The sequence below is a fragment of the Hermetia illucens genome, chromosome 1 (assembly GCF_905115235.1).
Source record: "Hermetia illucens chromosome 1, iHerIll2.2.curated.20191125, whole genome shotgun sequence".
In the NCBI taxonomy this organism is placed as follows: domain Eukaryota; kingdom Metazoa; phylum Arthropoda; class Insecta; order Diptera; family Stratiomyidae; genus Hermetia; species Hermetia illucens.
Genome location: NC_051849.1, coordinates 159137405 through 159159931, shown reverse-complemented (window position 1 = coordinate 159159931; position 22527 = coordinate 159137405). Strand labels below are relative to the sequence as shown.

The following is a 22527-nucleotide window of genomic DNA, read 5'->3' as shown; positions in this document are numbered from 1 at the left end:
GCAGCGATATGGAGCTGCTGATGTAAACCTATAGAAAACGGGAAGCAACACCCGGAGGATGGAGTCACACCTGACAAAATAGGAGATACATACTATTATATATATCTATAGTTGTTGCGTATCACCGAGCCTCATATTATAGGAATTCACGTCATTGCTGAAGAAAGTATCCTTAGATGCAAGTCGCTACAATCCCGAAGTAATAGCAGATAACTTTAACGCATAAGAAAGCAGAGAAACAAATGCAACAGGACGAATACTGGTAGAGAATTCTCGGGATGGAATATGGTACTTGCAAAGGGGGAATCAACACATTACAATCGGTACCTCACCTTCGGGAATGACACACATACCAAAGACTTGCAGTAGCATATTATTCCAAACCTTACATAATATGAAGTCAGCAAGCAGAACAACGGTGAGCAGGGTAACCAACAAATTTGATGCGGGAATATTCAAGGAGGTACTTTTGGAAGACACTTTTCGAAGTGCAGAAGAAAAAAGGTCGTGAAAAATCGCAGCCAGCATGCGATTCCTCTATGCTTCGGTATAGAGGACGAAATCCCATTTTCTGGTGGAGTTCAGAAATCGTGGAATATCGGAACAGCTATCTTAAAGCTACAAGTGCTCACAGGGTAGGAGAACCCGACCTGAGTTCGAGGAGCTACCCTTGCAACACAAAAGCACGAAAAAAATTGCAAGTAGTATCATAAAGAGCGAAAACAAACGGTGGTTGTGTACTAAAGTATCATAAAGAGCGAAAACAAACGGTGGTTGTGTACTAAAGCTGACTCAGATCCATACGGTGGCACATATACACATTCAACCACTCCCCCCAATTACTTGTCCTATGCTCCAGAAGAACCTGTACTGTAAGATGAGCAAATTCTGGAGGCAACAAAGAAACTCGTTGAAAATAAGGCTCTAGGGCCGAATGGCTTTCCAAATGTGGCCCTAAAAGCGACAGTCAGGACAGCAATCAGGAAGAGAAGAAAATTAAAGTTAGCGAACAACTAATTTACTCCTAAACAGCGAACAGCTTTTGTAATAATCGACAGAAAGCTTAACTTCAAAAAACATATTGAGTGTGAGTGCAGTGACTAAAGCGTCTTCAATCGCTGTTACGATCTCGAGGGCGAAGGTAGAGTCGACGTTTTGTTCTTGCAAGGGTAGTGACTTATATGCTAGTCTCTGCAGCCTCAGTATGTAGAAACTCCAGTAGTAGAAGAAAGGGAAAGAACTACAACAAGCGCCGCAGTTAACGACTGACCCAGCCCTGTGACGCAATACTTTAGAGCAATCCAGCGGGAATAGTGGAAGGCATAACTGCATGGCAGGCGTCAGAAGTAAGTTAACTCAAATGTCTGCTACAGATCCAGAGAGTAGTTACACTCAGTCATAGAGCTGATATAGAATTTCGTACCTCCATTAGAGAACCTGCTTGTGAAGACCCAAAAAATACAACCATTCTAGGTCCAACAAATGAAACGGTGTTTTTTGTTACGTATTCGGGCGGGATCCTTCTGCATTGACCACAGCAACACCCTATGGATCATTTTGGAACAGTACAGGGAGTTTAGATCTTCACTGCACCTGCCCTTCATCGATTTCGAAAAACTTTCGATATTGTGAATGTGTCTGGACAGCCTTACGCAGGGGGACATTCTGAAGAAATTAATAACTGCACCGCGCTAAAATTTCACAGGATTTTGAGATCGAAAGTGGAGTCCGCAATGGTTGCGTCTTATCACTGATATTATTTCTTTTTGTTATCGGTGACGTTGCTGTCTTGTCCGGAGGATGATGAGGAATTCAATGGACAATGACATCTTTCTTCAAACACCTCGATAACGCTAACGACCTGTTTGCTCTCTTAGCGGTCATGGACTCTGGCAGAGAAGCAAGAAGCAAAGAGAGTAGAATATACTGAAGATAAACACCAACAAAACCAAGGGTCTTAGTCTGACAGGTCATCATACCCTTCCAGCCTGCATTAATGGGCAGGGCATCGAAAACGTTGATGAATTTGCATGTCTAGGAAGTGTAGTTTCTGCTGACGGTGGTACCGAACTGGATGTTGCCCGGCGCATTAGCAGCGCTAAATAAGCTTTCGCTGCCCTGTCTTAAATTTGGAAATGCACTTCAAATAATTAAAACTTACTTTTTTCTATTCGGTAGTAATATTTATTAATCTTGCAGATACCGATATTTTGGGAACCACTTGTTTCCTTCATCAACGCTAAAGTCTCCTCGTTAGAAACACTACGAAATTACACTTAGGTTGGAAATACAGTTCTCTTAACACCAACATCAAGTTGAGACTATTCTATGCTAGTGTTCTTTCCGTGTTGCTATATGGGAGTAGCGAAGGGAGAATGGTCCTCTCAGTTACTCGAAAACTACAAGCCTTCGTGAACACCTATCTGCGTCGTATCATCGGAGTACGCTGGCCCGATACTATCATAAGCGAAGAACTTGGTGGGCGCACAGGCCTGACACTCATACGCACTGTGATCGATAGGCGAAAGTGGCAGTCACACATTAATGAAGCACCATGCAGTGGAATAAACTCTCCCAAAATGGCCGACGAGTGGGTCGCCCAAGGATACTTGGCGCGGAACAGCAGAGAAGGAGTGGGAGCGTCTCAGGAAATCATGGAGGAGCTGAAGGGCATTTCAAGTAACCACGAATGATGACGCCTAGTTATGGTTGACGTGCTATACCCCATCAAGAAGTAAATGGCAACCATATTATTCAGACAAAGATAATATTACATAAAGTACTATAATTTGAATGCATGAAAGATCAGCCCAAAAGCTTTGTCGCCAAAGGCTAGGTCAATTTCCCGTGAATATTCTCTGCTACACACATTAAATTTTTTTCCATAGCTTTGGTAAGTGTCTACGGAGAATACAATGTAGGCTCTGTCTCCAGGAGACGGATTTTAGTAGAGCTCATAAGAGACCAATATTTGTGTTATCACGCAACATGTAATATGTAACGGGATAAAATTTCGAAAGGACTAAAAATGCGGGGTATATCAAAATTCTGCACAGTCACTGATTCTTTCCTTAACGGTCTCATTCTAAAGTTAGGTTTCATAATAAAGTTACTCATTTATATGAATGAAATTGAAAACTTACCCAAAAATGTGCCATAACGTTGACGTTAAATGACCTCTCAATCAGATGATCTGGTGTGTCTAACAACAATCTTCCAGAAACAACTCCAGCATTGTTGATTAGAAGAGTTACCTGGAACGATAGATTTAAATGAAGTTATTAAGGTTTAAAACAGTTTATAATAATAATAAAAACTTCACTTACCGAATAAAGTTCGGTAAGTGAAGTTTAGTGCTAGATACCAAATCACAATAAGATACGTGAAGGTTATATTATTTTGATATACAACACTTTCCCCTTTAATGAATATTTTTTTTATTGGCACCTTTCGTCCCATTTCATAATTCAAGGTTTTCACCTAATATGTGTCATTAAACAATAATTATCAGAAAAATGATGAAAATACGTAAATGTTCCTATGTATTTTTCCATTATGTCACAATCTCCTTACGAACAGTCCCAGCAGATGAACAAAATGAATCCGAACATGTTCCTGACTCCAATAATCGCATATAAAACTCTCATAAAAATTGTTTCATATCCATACTCATTATTGCCAATTTATCTCCTTTTCTTTTTTAATGAAAAGCTATAGTCAAGCGAATCTTAATGCAGCCAAATCACAGTTTTAATAAAGTCACTTTCGAAGTTATAACTTTTTTATAGTACGAGTATAAAATTCTCAATTAGCATGGAAATGATTGACGTGTTGAAAATTATGCAATATAAAAATTCAACATTCACTGATTCTTTTGCATCTCACAGGCAAGATGAGCATATGTAGTTGATTCTAATGTTTAGTGCCGTCAGTATGGAATATGGCATAACACACCCTTTTGAATGGAAAACATGTAAAAAACACTTTTGGATATTCCGGCAAACGAGCAAGCAAATTGTGCAACAAAATTATTGCATATTTCTATTATGAACAGACATTTCAGTACTAACGAAATGTCATATGCGATCATTCATAACATTATGTCACATACTTGAATACGGACTAGGTCAAAACCATTTCTTTATTCATGGCTTGGAGTCACTTGCAACACATGTAATCGTCTCCATCAATTTTCAGTACAACTTTACTACGAGATGCATTTGAGAAAGAGGTTGCAATTGAAAACTAGTTGGAGTTGAATCTGAACCTGTACTAATGAACTATCAAATCTACTTCAAAGAGATTACAAAACAATTTGGTAACTTTTGTAACCCACGCCATAGCACGTTCTGTAATTGCATCTTTATTGGAGTTAAAGGAGGGGCATTGCAGGAAATTGACGTTCTTATTTGCATGAACACGTCAGAAGTAAGAGGTTATGACATAATCATCTAGATGCAATGTGGATTCGTGACTGAGTAATTCACGATTAATGCATGCATACATGTTATATATGCAAAAATTTCTTATGAACGCTCCTCTATGTTGCACCTATTGAAGAGTCAATGAATGTGACATTTCCTTTCACCATTTCTATATGTATTAGGTTGTTGCAAATGAAATGGCCGTTTTGGTACTAAAATTTTAAACGACTGTAAAGCTTACAAAAATTTTTTTAGTCAATCAAAATAGATGCCAGTCGATTCAAAACACTTCTCCCTGCGAGATTCAAGAGCATGTATGCTAATTTCGGCATACCAACTGTCGGGGGTTGCTAAATTCATCGAAAGCAATTTTGACAGCCTCTTCTTTCCTAAATTGTTTTTCCGCCAAAAAATGATCCAAATGTTTAAAAAAGTGATAGTCGATTGGCGGAAGGTCCGATGAATATGGTGAATGAGGCAGCGTCTCATACTGCAATTCGTTCAACTTTTGAACCGTCGTTCTGGAAACATTAGGTTGTGCATTGTCGTGAAGGAGTATCACACCATCTTTGTTGACCAATCTCGGCCGTTGAATACTCAATTTTTGATGCATTTCCTCGAGTTGGGCACGGTTTTTCTGTGCATTTATCGTTTCTCCAGGTGCCAGAAAAGAATAGAGGATAACTCCAGCTCCAGCTCAGTCACCATTACCTTCTTCGAATGGAGGCTCGGTTTCGGTATATGCTTCGGTGGCTCATCAGCATCTAGCCATTGTGCTGATTCGCGACGGTTGTCGTATAATATCCACTTTTTATCACATGCAAAAAGGGATCGGTTCTGTTGCGGGTGAGTAAAGAACTGCAAATTTCCATTCGAAGCGCCATGTTTTGCTCCGTAAGGGCATGGCGAACCCATTTGTCGAGCTTTTTCACCTTTCCAAGTTGTTGCAAGTGCCGGGAAACTGTCGAATAGTGTACGCCCAGTTTCTCTGCAATGTCCCTCACAGACTGACGTGTGTCGGATTGGACTAGCAAACGCAGCTCGTCGTTAGCAATCGATGGTCCTGGATGTCCACGTGGCTCACTTTGAAAGTTTACGTCCGGAATTTTTCGAACCACCGCCGTGTGGTTCGTTTGCTTACCGTATCAGCTCCTGGATGTTGTTAGTGGCCTCCGTTGCTTTATAACCGAATTTGAACTCATACAGAAAAAGTATTTCCATCCTTTTTTCCTTTCTATTCACTGTTATCACAACGATGGTCAAAACTGAAATGACTCCTTAATTAAATGTAGGAGTATTATGGTGGTGGTTTAATACAGCAAAATCGCAACTAACTTCACTTGACTGCCAAATCGGCCATTTCATGTGCAACCACCTAATATTTATACGTAATTGTCATATCTCAGAGCAATAAATAGTAATACTAGCTGCTCTTTAATAATCAAATAATTTCACAATGTGCAGTTAAAGGTCCTTAAAGCAGTTTGCATAGATTAAGCTACCAAAATACCTTTATACATATATTGTCCGATGAACCATCACAAAATATATGAAAGTGAAAGATATTATCGTTTCCAGGTTTCCGCCTCCTCCATATTGGATCATAATTATCTTTAATAAGTGCTAATCGAGGTTTTTCATTTGATACCTCACATGACTATAGTCGGTGTAAAAAATGTACACCTCCACCTCTACAGCGTAGAACGATATTACTAGTAGTAGTCACCGTTTCTGAGAAAATTTGTGTGACAGGCAGACAAAGTTCTTGCTTCGGAAGAACATATTGGATATGCGGGGTAGAAACTCGCAGGGGGCAAGGACTCACACGGCCATATTCTTCTCCTCAATTGTAATTTTGAACAAGTCAGAATACCGGAATCTGGCGTTTCGGGTATAAAGATTTTGTATTCATCTTATGTGAGAAACTTTCTACCCACATTTTGTATCGAAAACCCAAAATATTCCTTCAAATTTTTGTCAAACTATAAGAAATACATACATATAGGAGCGAGATGCATTTTGAGACCTAGATTTTGTTTAGATACACCACTGTGATTTTTTCAGTTTCGGTTGGGGAGGGTCTGAAAACGAGATCTGTTACTCTTTTTGGGGGTCATATTTTGAACCCTTTGTCTCATACCTTTCACCCGATGTTAAAAATAGGGCCAGTTTCGAAAAGTACTAATTGAGCCCTTTCATTGTCACATTCTGCCAAAAAAAATGTTGCACTCTCCGTTCGCATTTATGGGGAGCTTTAAACTCAACACAAAATGGCATAACTTACTGTATGTAGAGGGAACAACTGACCACATATTATGACCAATTTTCATCACAATCATATCAAATAAATCAGGTGTGACAGACAGACATGCACACAGACGGACAGACAGAAAGACCGACGTCGATTCGATTCTAATAAGGTTTTATTTTGCACAAAGATAAAGTTCAATAGGCTACGGAACAGTCATCGTATTATCAGTAACCTGTTGAAATCCTGCTAGAGGGGATACGTCCCGCGCAAGAAAAATTAAGTAAGTTTGTTTTTGCGTGTTTAGATGTAATACTTCCATCATGTCAGTTGTGTATTGTAAATCAATGAATGCTGGTAGTTCATGGCCTTCCTTTTGGAGAATACTGCGTCTCAGAGATGTGACTCACGTGTCGGACATAGTCTATTATTCGAAGAAAAGGCTCGCAGAGCTTGTGATACAAAAGCTCGCACAACGTCAGAATCCGAGTTTTTTTCATATAAACAGGGGAAAGGCAGGTATCATATTGTTACAGAATAATATATTAATGCAACAAAAAGAATTTTTCGAACACGACTACTTCTCTTTCTTATTTCTCAGAAATTACAAAAGGTAAACCAATTTCAAAAATATCAGGCCAGAACTCCTTAAACAAGCTCGTCGCCCAATTGAAGATGGACTGTCCATCCGTGGAGGTGCAGCTACAATAGGTCGTGTAGAGTTATCTCTTCCAGCTTGCCCAAAAAAAAGGAGTAGGATCGAAAAAACATAGGCGATTTCAGATAATTTTCAGCAAAGAACAGGAAGAAGATTTGGTTTGACACTGCATTGAATAAGTTAAAAGATCCTTTGGTCTCACTCTTAAATCTCTGCGATTTCCACTGTAAAGCTATGCTACACAGAATGGTATAAACCATAGATTGTCAGATGTCAATATGCTAGCTGGGAAAGATTTCATAAGAGCTTTTATGAATAGAAATAAATTGTCTCTTCGAGCCCCATGCAAAACTAGCATTGCCAGAATAATGGCGTTTAATCAAAACCAAATGAACACCTATTTTAAAAACTTTGAAGCAGCTATGGTTAAGTATGGATTTAGCTCTGGCCACATCTATAATATGGATGAGACGAAGATGAGGGTTACATAAATACTCCAACGTTTCTCAAATGGTTGGACCATTTCAAAAAATATATAAACCCCTCTCCAGAAAGACCTGCGCTGTTAATACTTGATAACCACACATCCCATAAGAGCCTTCAAGCTATTTCATTTGGTAAGGATAACAACATTCATAAGTTGACTCTCTCCCACCAAGCAGGTATAAAACGCAGCCCCTAAATAGAAACGTTTTTCAGACCATAAAAAGCATTTCATGATTCTGCTATGAATGACTGGAGTGTTTGTCATCCTGGTCAAACCCTAAACATTTATGATGTAGCTGGTGTTTTCAAAACTGCCTCCACTGTAGACAATGCTGTAAACGGCTCCAGGGCTACTGGAATTTTTCCCCTGGATCGCAACAAGTTCACTGAGGTTGACTTCCTGCCTTCAGAAATTACTAATCAGATCGCAAATAAAGAAAGCAACGAAAAACATTTAGAGTCAGGTGAACGGCAACTCATAGCTTCTAACGTGGATTAAGAGTAATTGTTTAGGATATGGGGGATCTTAAGTCCACATCCACATGATGTTGGCCCGGAACAAATGGGGAGCAACTTACTCCCACGTTTTTTGATCCATGGATCCCTAGCATTCAAAACCAAAAAAACCAAAAAAGGACAAACGGTTTCATCCAGGGCGTCGTCAAAGTTGTTGCTGTTCACAATGATTGATTCGAAGGAATCTTCTTCGAGAGAGCTCCTAACAGTCTACAATTTTCGAAAACCGCCGAAGAAGCCTTTTCCTTTATTGGTAGTGTTAAAATGGACTTAACCCAACCTTTGATTCACAAGAACACGCGTTTTCAAAACAACTTATCTTTTCATGAAGACCTCGCTGGAGTTCATTAGAATTTATTGACATGACTACTAATTAGACATGGGATAGTGGAAAAAATGGGCCTCAGTTTTTGTGCTATTATATCGTATTTGTATTTGTTACGTTTCCTTCTGGTCATTCAAAATAGGGTTCAAGGGAAAGAAACCATATTTTAATTTGTCAATTAGTTAGCCATCCAACAGTGCCTGGCAAACACACCTGACATCTGCATCTAACTGATTTAAACTTTATTGCGCCATTATTTTTCCACTGGGCCCGATAAATTGCTAGAGCGAAAAATGCGAGTTTTTACCCCCACCTACCCTTCTTTGATAAAATAAGAACAATTAAGAAAAGATTAGCATAACCCCTGTCCAATGAGGACACGCCAAATCGTGCAGCGTTCCACATTTTTCTTATATGGTGTTGCCAGAGCTCCCAGCAGACGCGACCCTTCGTTCGAATAACAGAATGCTCGGCGGATGCGTATGAACTTGCACTTGTACGCATTTGAAAAGTTGCTTGTATTGGCATGTTTTTGCGCAGGGGTAGCTGGGCAGGTGGGAGAAAAATATTCACCCATGGACAAAAATTACTATGGGAAGGACACCCAGAACAAGAAACCAATATGAAGGAAGAAACGAAAATAAAACTTACTATACAAGGGCTCGAACCCCAAGTGCCGCTGTGGGCAAGTAGGCTCCCAACCGTCGATATTCCTCGACTGCAGTGCCTCGATGGTGCATTTCTTGGCATTGCATCTAATACTACAAGTAGGCTGGAGATAGAGAGGCGTTTAGGCGCATTTAGGAGAAGTTAGACGATCCTTCGATCTCCCACAAAATTAATGTCGATAAAAGATGGAAATCAGGGAAGCTCCCGGAAACTAGTAAATACGTGATTCACAATGGGGAAGCCAAACAGAAAGTTATATGAATTCACCAAGAGCAATTACAATGTACACCAGCCTATGCCTTTAAGTCAGAGCCATTCCAGTTCTGTACGACAGTAACAAGGACGAAATGCATCGGAGAAAACAAATCCAAAGGGTGGTCACTTCAAAATAGGAGTAGGAAGGGAGCGATCGATTCTTTTGAACCCTTTTGAACACTAAAAGCAAAAAGTCATCTCATCGGAAAAGTACAAGGCCCACAAAACAATTAAAGGTGTGAAAACAAAAGCTGAAATGAACTCAAAGGAGAAAAAGCTCCAAAAATGAACCTAGCGAGCGTGGACCAAGGTTGGCGGGAAGAAAAGTGCGCCACGCAAACAGAGTTCACGGCCTGAATTGATCGTCATCTCTAAAAAAGGTTATATGATATACGCTGATATTCTTAGGAAATCCAAATCCGATCCGGAACTGAACTGATGACCGTCTTTAAAAGGAAATTTGATGCTGAAGCTGAAAAATTCTGCGAACAAGACGGCTGAAAATTTCCTCTACAGGATGAAGACGCACTTTAGAGAGAAAGCTACAAATACGAGCCAAAAAGCAAGAGATTGTGATACAATGCAGGGACATTGATTATGTAGCGGCGAAGGAAGATATCCGGGATGTCCTAAAAAAGGAGTTCGAACCACTCGGTTTGCAAGAATCTGCAATCAGAGGATTCAGAACAGCGTTTGGGGACACGCAAATAGCAACTGTTCAACTTCAAATTGCTTGAAAAGTAAATGTAAGTAAAAAAAATTAGAGAAGAAACCTACGTATTCCATATGTATGTTTTGCAAGGGGAAAAAGAGCGTCGACTGTCGGCACGTCGTGGGCATCAGCGGATGCCCAGTATTTAGGAGAGCCTTGACTGGAATGATATTAGCTTGATACAAACCAATCTCAAACATTGGGAGGCAGCGCAGGACCTACTCTGACAAACTATCTATGAGAAAGGAGAAGTGGAGTTAGGGCTGTGCCACAGATATAATTAGGAAGGCGCAATATGGGCGTGCAAAAATCAAGCCATTGAAGAAGTGATGAAATTTCCAGAACGTGGGTTTATCAGCACAAAAATAGTTGCTATTTCCACATACAGTTTCTATGCTCCACTAAACACGACGGTCACACAATACGAGGAAATGTTAAGTTACTATTTTTGGATGCAAGAAGTGGAAATTCCAAAATCCTACCCGGTGATTTCTATGTGTGCTATGTGTGCTATGTCTAGCTGTGGATTGAGAATGTCGAACTACGAACACCAGAGGCGGTATTTTGCTCGAAGCTTTCGTCGAGCTAGACTTGATCCTTGCGAACACTGGGGACTGGTTTAATAGCCGATTTGACATATACGATATTGCCAAGGGGAATGATGTGCTTTGCCAGCGAACACTGTACTCATAGCGAACACGATTTTCCTTCAGATTAAAAATGCATTCCCTCGGAGTTGGGAATCAGGGCTTGTTCGTGAAAAATTTGAAGAGGCACCATTGGGAGGCCATAAACCCGAAGGTAGGACTTCAGGAAAGGTAGCAGGAAAGGCCAAACTATTGGTGGAACGAAGAAATCGCCCATACGAACCGCTTATTTTCGAGGAAGAAAGAGCTGCTGACGATCTAGAGGAGATTCAAATAGCACCAGCTCTTAACATCATTAATTTCAGCCTTTTGTTCGGTAGCCTTTACAGTATTTTAAAATGTAGTCACATGACCTAATGTTTAAGAACAATGGACAATCCCAGAAAAGAACAAAAATTAGCTGCTGCTCAGATATTAGAGAATGAGAGGCATAAGACATGATTTAGGCAGGATTCACAGATTAAGAATAAAAAGTTCCGTTTTAACAACATTAATTTAACAAAAGGATCAGTTGTTGAAAATTCAATGGCGTTTTCCTCAAGCAATCTGATGGGACTTGGAAAAGCGGAGACTGCAAGGAGGGAGTACAGAGCCGAAGGCTTGGCTGCCCAACACACCATCTTCCCCGCGAAGTAATGCTTTACGCCATTCAACGGGGAAGAGAAAAACAGAAAGTGGAGGATGGTTTTAGTGTGTGAGAATTGCACACATTCCTGCAACCCAGTGCACCAAGGTCTTTCTAATGTTTCCACCTCCAGCCATAAAAGAAAGGCAAACAAACAGACAGACAGTGAAACCGGTAACCAACACCTTGTCGCTCCAGGAGGGGAATAAAAGCAACCTAAATGAGTTACAAGTAAAATGCATTATAGTCCTTAATGCACAAAACATTCTAATGGGATTCATAATAGATCTCCTCCCTTGAAAGCGAGGATAATTCAGGGTTAGTGTGTTGAATACTCTGCAATCTGGAGCATATATATTGCAAAAAATTTTGATCTAATCTTCCGCCAAGTGCAAACTCCCTAACGCAATCTGTTACCTCGTTGTCAAGAGAAAAGCATCAATTGACACTTGAAAGGAACTATGAATAGTAATAATAGTAGTAATAGTATACAAGCGGTGTGGCGAGTTTAGAAACAGTCATTCTTCTTTGTATGGCAATGAGAGAAGCGGGGGACCTTCAATTGTGAGTGAACTTGCATCAGTTGAACTTTCCGTAAAAGGTGTGTACTCCTATAATGTACTTAAGAGGGGCTTCCAGTACATTTTCAAAATGTAACCATCTATATACTATTGTTAACCTCTTAACCTCTTAGTTCAAAGGACTATTTCCAACATTCTCTTCCCCTTCATTTTTCTGCTTTGTAAAAACCGACCGATTAATTTTTATAAACGGGCAAAAGTGGCGCAACCTGTTGTTGTTAGGCTGATTTGTCTGAAGTTCTTTGGATTAGAATACCATTCACATAGTCATGTAGAGTATCAAATGAAGGCTCGCGACTAATACTAGTCGAACAAGAGTTATTATTTACATTTTTTTGCATAGGGGAGAATGCGAGGGCCTAAAAAAGGTCAATTATTTCAAGCACTCATTATCAGAAACTATTCAAGTCTGAAAAAAATATAGCTTACGTTATGACATTGCTCAAATACAGTTTATAATAGTACATTATTATATTTTGGAAATTTACGGCAAACCCCCTTCATTCAATATCCGCAAAATTCTACAGTAATATAGTTTTTAATAAGGAGCATCACTCTGGAAAGTTTGGTGGAAATTCTGCTATTATCAACAAAGTTATAGTAGCTCAAATTTGTCCCTTTCTATTAAATTACTACTCCCCAAGAGATACAATGTCGAATAGAATATCGCTGCCATTGGGAGACATTTAGGGCTAAAGGAAATTTCAGGTGACATCCTGCAGAGGGATGGATTAGGTTTGGTTCTCTAAAGATATAACGTAATTGATAAATGTTCCCTAACTCTCAGTAAAACTACAACTAAACATCGAGGTAGCATTTCAATTGTGTAGATCATGTACGAAAAGTTAAGGACCGCGCCCATTGGAACGATGCGATACGAAAATTCGACTAACGTCCACTGAGAACGACGTAATATATGCCCAGTGTATTTGAAAGATATACATATTGATAACAATATTATCAACTTACGTTAGCGTAATCAAATGTCTCCGTCTGCCTCAAACAACAGACATATAATTATCTGTGCTTGTTTCATGAATCAGACAGCCAAATATCTATCAGTGCAAGATGAATGTCTGTCTTGAATGGAAGACTTTTTCAGGCGAACCTTCTGTCTGACACAGAGTCTGTGTCTGGATCAAACAGATACAACTTGCAGGAAACCCTTCACAGTTGAGATCAATTGTTTGCAATTTGTAGACAAATAAATATCTACTACCCTATTGGCTGAATGCTAAAATAGGGAAATAAGGGGACGTGACGGGTTTAAATTTTGATTTTTTCAAACGATTTATTTTGTGAGAAAAAAGACAGATATTCGGATGAAATTTTGCATATATGTTGTTATAATGTTAGAGTTTAAAGAAAAGAATTTATGGAATTTTCTAAGCTGGTTTTTGTTTGCTACAATTTTTTTAATAAAATGTAAAAAATTGACGGCGGGGATGATTTCGGATTACTGAGACGTCAAAAAAAAATACAAAATGGGGTTTTAATCAGGGTGAAATTCCCTATAGAATGAACCACAATAAAAAAATTTCTCCAAAAAGTAATAAATGTGGTGAGAATTTTTAAAATTGTTCGGTTTTTAGCGCCAAAAACCTAATATAAATCAAAATATTTAGCCCCTATCTCCGTTTTCGAAGTTCATTCTATTGCCTTGAATGTGTATAATAACAATTAGAATTTCAAAGCGTAACTATTCGCTGTGTTTTTTTTAATCACCCAGGCCAACCCGAAAAACGCAGCTTTGAGAAAAACATGTTTAAAGATGTATTACAGTATTGACAGTAGTGACTTTTTAGCACACAATTAGAATCAAAACCGGTAAAACCAGTTTCCAAAGTGTTCCATTCTATTTATACAATATGCTTACAAAACGAGAATGTGTAACATATCCATATAAAGCAGACATTTTAGAGAGAAAGGACGATATAAGAAATAAGATGCGCAAAATGCAACTGTCACCTGTCGCAATTTATACACTGGCTGCTCATTTTTAAAATCGAATATAGAAGTCATTCTTACTACATATTTTTATATTTTCAACCAAAAGCAAAAATATACAGTGAACAAAATTGAAATTCGAACACCGTCGTACGAAATACATAATTGTTCAGAAAGGGGGTAAAAGGAGTTGCATGTTTTTTTGCAAGAACGTTACATACAGACTGTACGTACGTAATGTTGGATACAATGCAAATAATCAAGGAAAAAGGATAAAATGAGGGCGAAAAACAAAAGAAACTCTATTTTCGTGTGCAATATTGAAATCCGGACATCAATTAATCAAACAAATTGTTCAGGATATGCAGGATCCTAAGTCCACATCCACATGATGGTGGGCCGGACCAAATGAGGAGCAACTTACTCCCACGTTTTATAGTTCATGGATCCCTAGTTTGGAGCATAACACCCCAAGCATTAAAAATTAAAAAAAAAAACAAAAATGACTGACGGTTTCGTCCAGGGCAGAGGCAACTGATCAGACGCTGCCTCACCTCTGCCCTGGGAGCAGCGTGACCGAAAATGCCAACAAGTGGAAAAACGCTCCTTTTTATCATCGCAAAAACACGACAAGGTTGCGGACTAAAGCTAGGTAGTTGTTTAAGATATGCGGGATCCTAAGTCCACATTCACATGATGGTGGACCGGACCAAATGAGATTTGGTCCGGTCCAAAACGTATTTGCATCTTTCTCCAGTTCTTCACAAAAAATTTCTAAAAAAAGAGAAAAAAACGCCCTTCACACGGGATGACCTACTTAACTTTATTTGAACAGATGGAGGGTGTCTGGGAGCCTGGGCACCATATAGTGGCAACCTCTTGATTTTTTTCAGAATTTTCGGTTGGGTAGTTTCTGAGAATGGGTTCGTTAAAGAAATGATCACTTCCAAGCCCCCGCACTCCCTACCTTTTCAACATTTAATTTGATACCCCACATGATTATATTTAATGAAAAAAAAGATTTACACTCCCTTTTGCATATGTGGGGACCACATCCCCCCCTTAAATTCGACGTAAAAGGATGTAACTCACTACAAACATGAGCGTTCACAGTTCCCATCTTTCTACCAAATTTGGTGTCAGTCGCTAGAACCGTCTCCGAGAAAAATGCGTGTGACGGACAAACAGACAGACAGTAAACCGATTTTAAAAAGGTTTTGTGTTCACACACAATACCACAGGTTCTAATAATTTTACATTCCGAGGATTGTCCAAAGGTTTGGAGTAGCTCCGAACAATTGAAAACTATTATACCACTTGCGTCGCTTTCACGCTTTTTGCTTCGGGTGACTAGTTAGTACACATTTTGGCATGACCTGAAATGTCCAAGTTCTCTGTGCTGGCATGTCGATTCTTTCTAAAATATCTATGTTCATATTCGTATCCATATTCTCCTTCACAAATACCACATTACCCACGCCGTCCGCTCAGTAACACAATATCAATGTTAACGAAACACATAGAGCGTCTTTTTCCCCTACTAAACGGTTGATTCAATTATGGGGGCAGTGTGGCATTCTTCAACCGGTATGCGAAATTTAGATTATAACCACTTTGAACTGAAAGCTCACTGATCGGATCTGAATAATATATTAACGTCATGGGTCCAAGATGAAGTTTCCTGGTAAATTTCTCGTATACACGGAAGGTAACCTCGAGACGGAATGAAATGCCGCAAGAAGTTTGGATGACGCCAATGAGCATACACATTATTACAAAAGATATTCGCTGTCCAACAAAATCTCCACCGACTTCATCAAACAAAAATATTGAAGGTCTGCAAGCGGGTTTCCCGCAAAAGCTCATAACAGTTACATTGTTAAAATAGTGTTATCGGAAACCATTTGAATAATAAATGTTACTTCGAAAATAACAGGTACCAAAAAGCTGTCGGTAAAATAAGAAATTAATATGACGCTCTCAAGAAGGTAATTCAACTGTAACACTGTCCCTATCTATCAATATATCAAACTTCCGATTAATTCCCACTAAATCATTGATCTAAGTATAAATTTCCCTCAACGACCATCGGCATTGTAGTATAGACTTCACGTGAGCACAATGAAAACACGGAATAACCAACCAACGGATTATGTTCCGCATACTCCCTGAAGCTGAACTTGAAAAGATCTTGAAAGCGAAAACCAAAAAAGTGCGGTCTGACCAAAAAACTTTGAATCCCAATCAACTGTTTGCACTTTAAACTTTTGGAATTACTTGAGGGTTATAACATTGCTCGCGTGTGCAATGCAGAAAATTACCAGAAGTTCAATCACATAAGCTGTCAAAACCCTGTACTTACGGCGACTCGTCAAAATCAACGTAATAAACCATTGGCACTTCAAAAATGTCGATGCACTATAATAAGTCTTAAATTCCATCTGAGATTATAGCTAAATTAGGTTGGCGCGAACACCTTAATATTTATGAAAGTGCATGTTCATATTATTATGTAAATATATGACCAATAACTCTATTGTAGCCGGTAATGTCGGAGTAAGTGATTACGGCGCGGAATTTCTGATACATTTATAATATTTTTATTTTGATTTATTTGCATTTCATTTGGGATTTGCTTCGTCACTCTATTCACGTGTTTTAATTCATAAATTGATATGGATATTGACACGTCTCGTAAGAGACGATAAATACTTACTACACACTTTGCAAACTTAATAACATAAATTTTGTAAATAATTCACAAAAAGAAGTTTTTGGACATGATGTGGACTCAACTTTAAGTGTAATCTGATGACATGAATAAATTGATTATTCCAGAAGAAGAAGAGATTGAACTTGATAAGCAAAAATCCAATGATGGATTGCGGAAAAAATGTCGGAAATTTATTGACACGCTGATAAAGCACTTAATTTTCTGCAGAATTTGCACTCAGATTTGCCGCGTATTTCATAAAGAAGTCAGTATTTTGACCATGCAGTGGAAAATTTCAACCGTGATCAGAGCGCCACTTCATAAACAAGTCGGAATACCGGAAGCTCGCGCTTCGGGTATAAAGGTTTTGTGTTCATCTTATGTAAGAGACGCACATTTCTCTGTCCGTATATAGCTACAAATCCAACATAATCCTTCATATTTTTCCAAACTACGAGACATACGTACATATTAGAGCCATAGATATCACGCTCACCCTAAACAAACAAACTGCCTATTACCTGCTGTACACATATATGCACGTATCTAAATTTATCGTACCCATATTTCCGATTTACGTCTTATATCTATCTGAATTAGGCACTAGCCGCAAAGTTCATTAGCACGCATATATTATATACCTACATACACACATGTCTGGTTGACAAATAACTAAAAAACTAAAACAAAATAATTGTCTGCGACCCAATTCATAAGAATTCATTTCGTTGTGGTATTGACGAATTGATATGTGATGATGACGTCATGCGGGTTGTAGAGTGCACGAAATTCACAAAAAATTGTAAAGTTTTACCCCCTATAACTTTGTTAATAATAGTTTGATTTTCTTCAAACTTGATCAAATTGTGCACTATGTTCTTCATTATACGCATGCCAAATTTTGTACTTGTGGGATGAACACAAGGGGGGTGCCGGGTAAATTTCTAAAATGTGGAAATATACTATTATTAACTTTATTTGTGCAGATATCGGAACCGGATATATTTTGAGGCCTAGATTTCGTAGAGGTGCACCACTGTGATTTTTTCCAGATTTTTCGGTTGGATAGGTTCTGAGAACGAGACCTGTTACACTTTTTGTGGGTCATATTTTCAACCCTTACTCCCCTATGTTTCATCTAATATCAAATATTGAACCAGATTCGAAAAGTACTAATTGAGACCTTTCATTTGATACCCTACTTGGCTACATTCTGTAAAAAAAAAATTTGCACCCTCCATTCACATGTACGGAGAGCCCCCCCTTAAACTTAACGCAAGATGGCGCCACTTACTGCATGTAAAGGGATCACCAGATTACATACTCTCACCAATTTTCGTGACAATCGGTCTAGCCGTTTCCGAATAAATCGGGTGTGACAGACAGACAGACAGACAGACAGACAGACAGACAGACAGACAGACGGACAGACGGACAGACAGACACCGTCACCATTCTAATAAGGTTTTGTTTCACACAAAACCTTAAAAATGAATTTCATAATTTCCATTTAATAAAAAATGTATATCACACTATCCGTATTGCAAATTCATTTAAATTAGATTTTACTCACATCACCAACATCTCTCCGAACTTGGTCAGCTGCCTTGTACACGTCCTCTTTCTTTGATATGTCCACAACGTAACCCTTGCAATAGCCGCCCGTAGATTGTACAATATCGACTGTTTCGTTAATGCCTGAAACAAGTAAAAATTAATATCATTTGATATCATTGAAATGTAAATTATGAATAATTAGAAATTTTCCAATAGATTTTCAATACGTGCACACACCAAAGAGTTCATCGGTTTGCCTTTTTGGCGTGGAAATTTTTGATTCCGCCTATCTCGCCGAATATAACATAAACATAAGCGACTTGTTCATTAGCTTCCAGCTACCCTTTCAAAATCTGAATGCGACCACCACTCAACCTATTGCGTTTCAATCTATCTATCTTGGCTTACCAGCGAAATGCCAAATACAGTTCTGAAACCTTCCTGAATGATAACTTTTTAGTTTCTGTGATCCTCCATCTTCCCCTGCAAAGATAGCTCAGCTTTAAGTAGGGTAACAGGTAGGGAGTTTTCATCACTATAAAATCATCCTTCTCTGCCGAACCTATCTTTTGCTGCTATCCTTCTCGTTACGACTGTGTTACCTTACGCATTTCTCAGCTCAACACAAGTACATTTGTTATTTCCTGCGTATATTTCCCATGAACCAGTAAACCATGTGCTCGGAGTAGGTTTCTTAGTCAGCGAAAAAATGAAACTTGCTGTTATCGGCTTTGAAAACATAAACCAACAGCTTTGCACTCTGCGTTTGCGAGGCAAGTTTAGAAATATAAGCCTCATTAACGTTCACGCCCCTACCGAGGAGACTGCAGAGTTGGAGAAGGATACTTTCTACGAGGCAGTTGAGCGGACCCTCGAGGCCTGCCCCAAGTCTGATATCAAAATCATACTTGGAGATTTCAACAGTCAAGTAGGGACGGGGCCCCTATTCAGGCGATACGTCGGCTCCCATAGCTTACAGAGGGATACCAATGATAACGGACTGCGGATTATTCAGTTAGAAGTGTCGCACGAGATGGTTGTTGGAAGTACCTGGTTTGTGCGAAAAGCGCTTCACAAACATACGTAGGCCTCTCCAGATGGGACCACTTTCAACCAAATTGACCACATGTTGATTGAACGCCGCCACCTCTCAGCTTTGATGAATGTCAGAACCTATAGGGGGCCAATATAGACTCGGACCACTATCTCGCTGGCATAGTGACAATCATGTGGTAGTGAATACTGAAGCCATTCACAACACAGCCCTCCGCAACATCTTTAAGGGCGAAATGGATGCCGCAATAACCGCAGTCAACAGAAATCCTGGAGATGAAGCATCAACAAATGATCTTCACAACCATCTGGACAACGTCATCATTGATACGGCTACAAACATACTTGGCCCCAGCCGCAAGAAAAGGCAGAACGGCTGGTTTAACGATGAATGTAACCTAGCAACGGAACGGAAGAATGCCGCATACCGAGTAATGTTGCATTCTCAAAGAACGCGGACACGCGCAGAGACTTATCACGAACTCCGTCGAGCAGAGAAGCGACTTCACAGACGGAAAAAGGAAGCCTGGGGGAACCAACAAGTCTGTGAACTAGAAAACTACAGGGAGCAACCACACGAGGCACGGAAATATTACCAAAAAGTCAGCAGGATGAAGCATTATACACCTCGATGCTCATCCCTCCGAGATAAAGAGGGAAATCTGATTTCCGACAGAATGAGCTTATTGGGGCGATGGGTTGAGTATTTTGATGAACTGAAGTCGCCAGGAGCCGATGGAATTAAAGCCGAACTGGCTAAGTGCGGAAGCGACCAATTACACCAAGTGGTTCATCAACTGATGCCCAAAGTATAGGACACCGAATCAATGCCTAACGACTGGCAACGTCGCATTATCTGTCTCATACATAAAAAGGGGGATATCACGCAGTGCAGCAAGCAGCAGGAAGTACCTAGTTTGCGCGGAAAGCGGTCCACAAACAAACGTGAGCCTTTCCAGACGGGACCGCTTTGAACCAAATTGATCACATGTTGATTGAACGCCGCCACCTCTCCGCCTTGATGAACGTCAGAATATATAAGGGGGCCAATATAGACTTGGATCACTATCTCGCTGGCATGGTGCTAGACGCTCGAATAACAACACCAAGAGTCCCCTCTGACAACAGGTGAGAGTTAACACTGAAGCCATCCACGGCACAACCCTCCGTAACATCCATAAAGGGGAACTATATGCCGCAAATAGGCGCAGTCAATAGAGATCCTGTAAATGAAGCATCAACAAATGATCTTCACAATTACCTGAATAGCGTTATCATTGGCTCGGCCACAAACATACTTGGCCCCAGCCGTAAGAGAAGTGGGGACAGCTGGTTCGACGATGAATGTAAGCTAGGAACGGAATGGAGGAATGCTGTATAATGGGGAAATATGAACTCCCAAAGAACGCGGGCACGCACAGAGATCTATCTCGAATTCCGCCGTGTGGCTTCACATGCTGAAAAAGGAAGCCTGGGAGAACCAACAATCTGTGAACTCGAGAAGTACAAGGAAAAACCGCACCAGGGAAGGAAGTTTTACGAAGAAGTCAACAGGATGTAGCTCTGTACAGCTCGTTGCTCATTCTGCCGAGGCAAAGAGGGAAATCTGACATCCGGCAGAATGGGCACATTGGAGGGATAAGTTGACTATTCTGATGAACTGCTCATCAACCAGAATATTAGCGAGTTGGAGGTCCCGCAAACTGAATACGACGGACAAATTCTGCCACCACCGAGTATAGGAGAAACAGGCCGTGTGTTTCCTGGGCTTAAAACCAATAAATCGTCAGAAGCCGATGGGGTTTCAGCCCAACTGGTTAAATATGAAGGCGACCGACTACACCAAGCGGTTCATCAATCTATGCTCATTATCTGTCCCATACATAAAAGGGAGGTATCACACAATGCAGCAATTATTGAGGTATTACGTTGCTGAGTACCGTCGATAAGATGTTGTTCGCTATCTTGCCAGGCCGGATAGCCCCGTTCGCCCAGAATATCATCGGCCCATACCAAAGAGGCCTCACTCCAGGCTAATCAGTAACAGATCAAATTTTCTCTCTACGGCAAGCGATGGAAGAACTGTTGGAACATTGCCATCAGTTGCACCATTTTTTCATCGACTTTAAAAACCCCCTATGATAGCACAGCCAGGGAAAAATTGTACATGGCCATCAGGGAGTTCGGACTTATTAGGCTGACCGTAACCAATGCGCAAGGCCAGTCGGATCACGTTCCAGACCATTCAAAATCAACAACAGTCTAAGACAAGGGGATGCTCATGGGTCCTCTTTAACCTGGCCCTTGAAAAAGTGGTGCGCTATGTAGATGTTAATGCAAGAGGCACCGTCCCCTTCAAGTTCACCCAACTACTGCCCTACCCTGACGATATCTACACCATGGGAAGACCGACCAGAGACGTACAAACTGCCTTCATCCAGATCGAGCGGCACGCGATTTTGGGCTGCACGGGAAGACGATATACATGGTAGCAGCGTCAGCGTCACAAACCAAAGTGCTGGGAAACGCTGTATTCACTTTGGCTTGCTAGCCGTGATGCAGTAGGCGAATGCTCCAAAGGCCTATTAGGGAGATCAGACCCGAGCCTGCATAGGGGCTCACCTAAAATGGCAGTTGATCACGAAACCTTACAAGGGTTATACTGATATAATGGGAACCGGGAATTCACAAGTCTCAGGAGAATTCCTGTCTTATATGCGTTGAGCACGGTTTTGGCGGTTGGCTTCCCAGTGGAAGTTTCATGAGGGTTCCGATCACATTCAAGGGAACAGAGATTTTGAGCCACGGTATGGTGTTACGTTTCAACACGGGTACAGTACTCTTTAGTTGGATAGAGATTTAGGCATCCAAGAGTATGAATAAACTGAGCCATGCACTCAATATAGGCTGGGACCGTTATGCACGTCCTAATAAGACCGTAGGGTTAAGTCCACGAGACCACAGGGGACAATTACAGTCCGTCTGCCCGTCTGTGCAGCTGCTTGTCTGTCTGTCTTTCCACTAGGTTTACTCAAAAACGGTGCCACGAAATTTGATGAGAAGGCGTGGGTGGGGGGTGTAACTTTTTTTTACCGAAGATGGTCATGTGGG

General features: G+C 40.2%; 1 protein-coding gene and 1 pseudogene across 2 annotated transcripts in view; one reads left to right on the top strand and one right to left on the bottom strand.

Moving 5' to 3' along the window:
• Nucleotides 1–22527, bottom strand: part of LOC119660231 (estradiol 17-beta-dehydrogenase 11) — a 204797-nt gene that overhangs the window by 15014 nt on the left and 167256 nt on the right. For both annotated transcript variants that reach the window (XM_038068691.1, XM_038068682.1), the window contains exons 3-4: nt 18380–18504; nt 3144–3254 (exon numbers count right to left, since the gene is read on the bottom strand). In XM_038068691.1, the coding sequence (XP_037924619.1) occupies nt 3144–3254; nt 18380–18504 (236 nt within the window). The remainder of the gene's footprint in view (nt 1–3143; nt 3255–18379; nt 18505–22527) is intronic.
• LOC119647335 lies at nt 8973–9066 on the top strand (annotated as a pseudogene).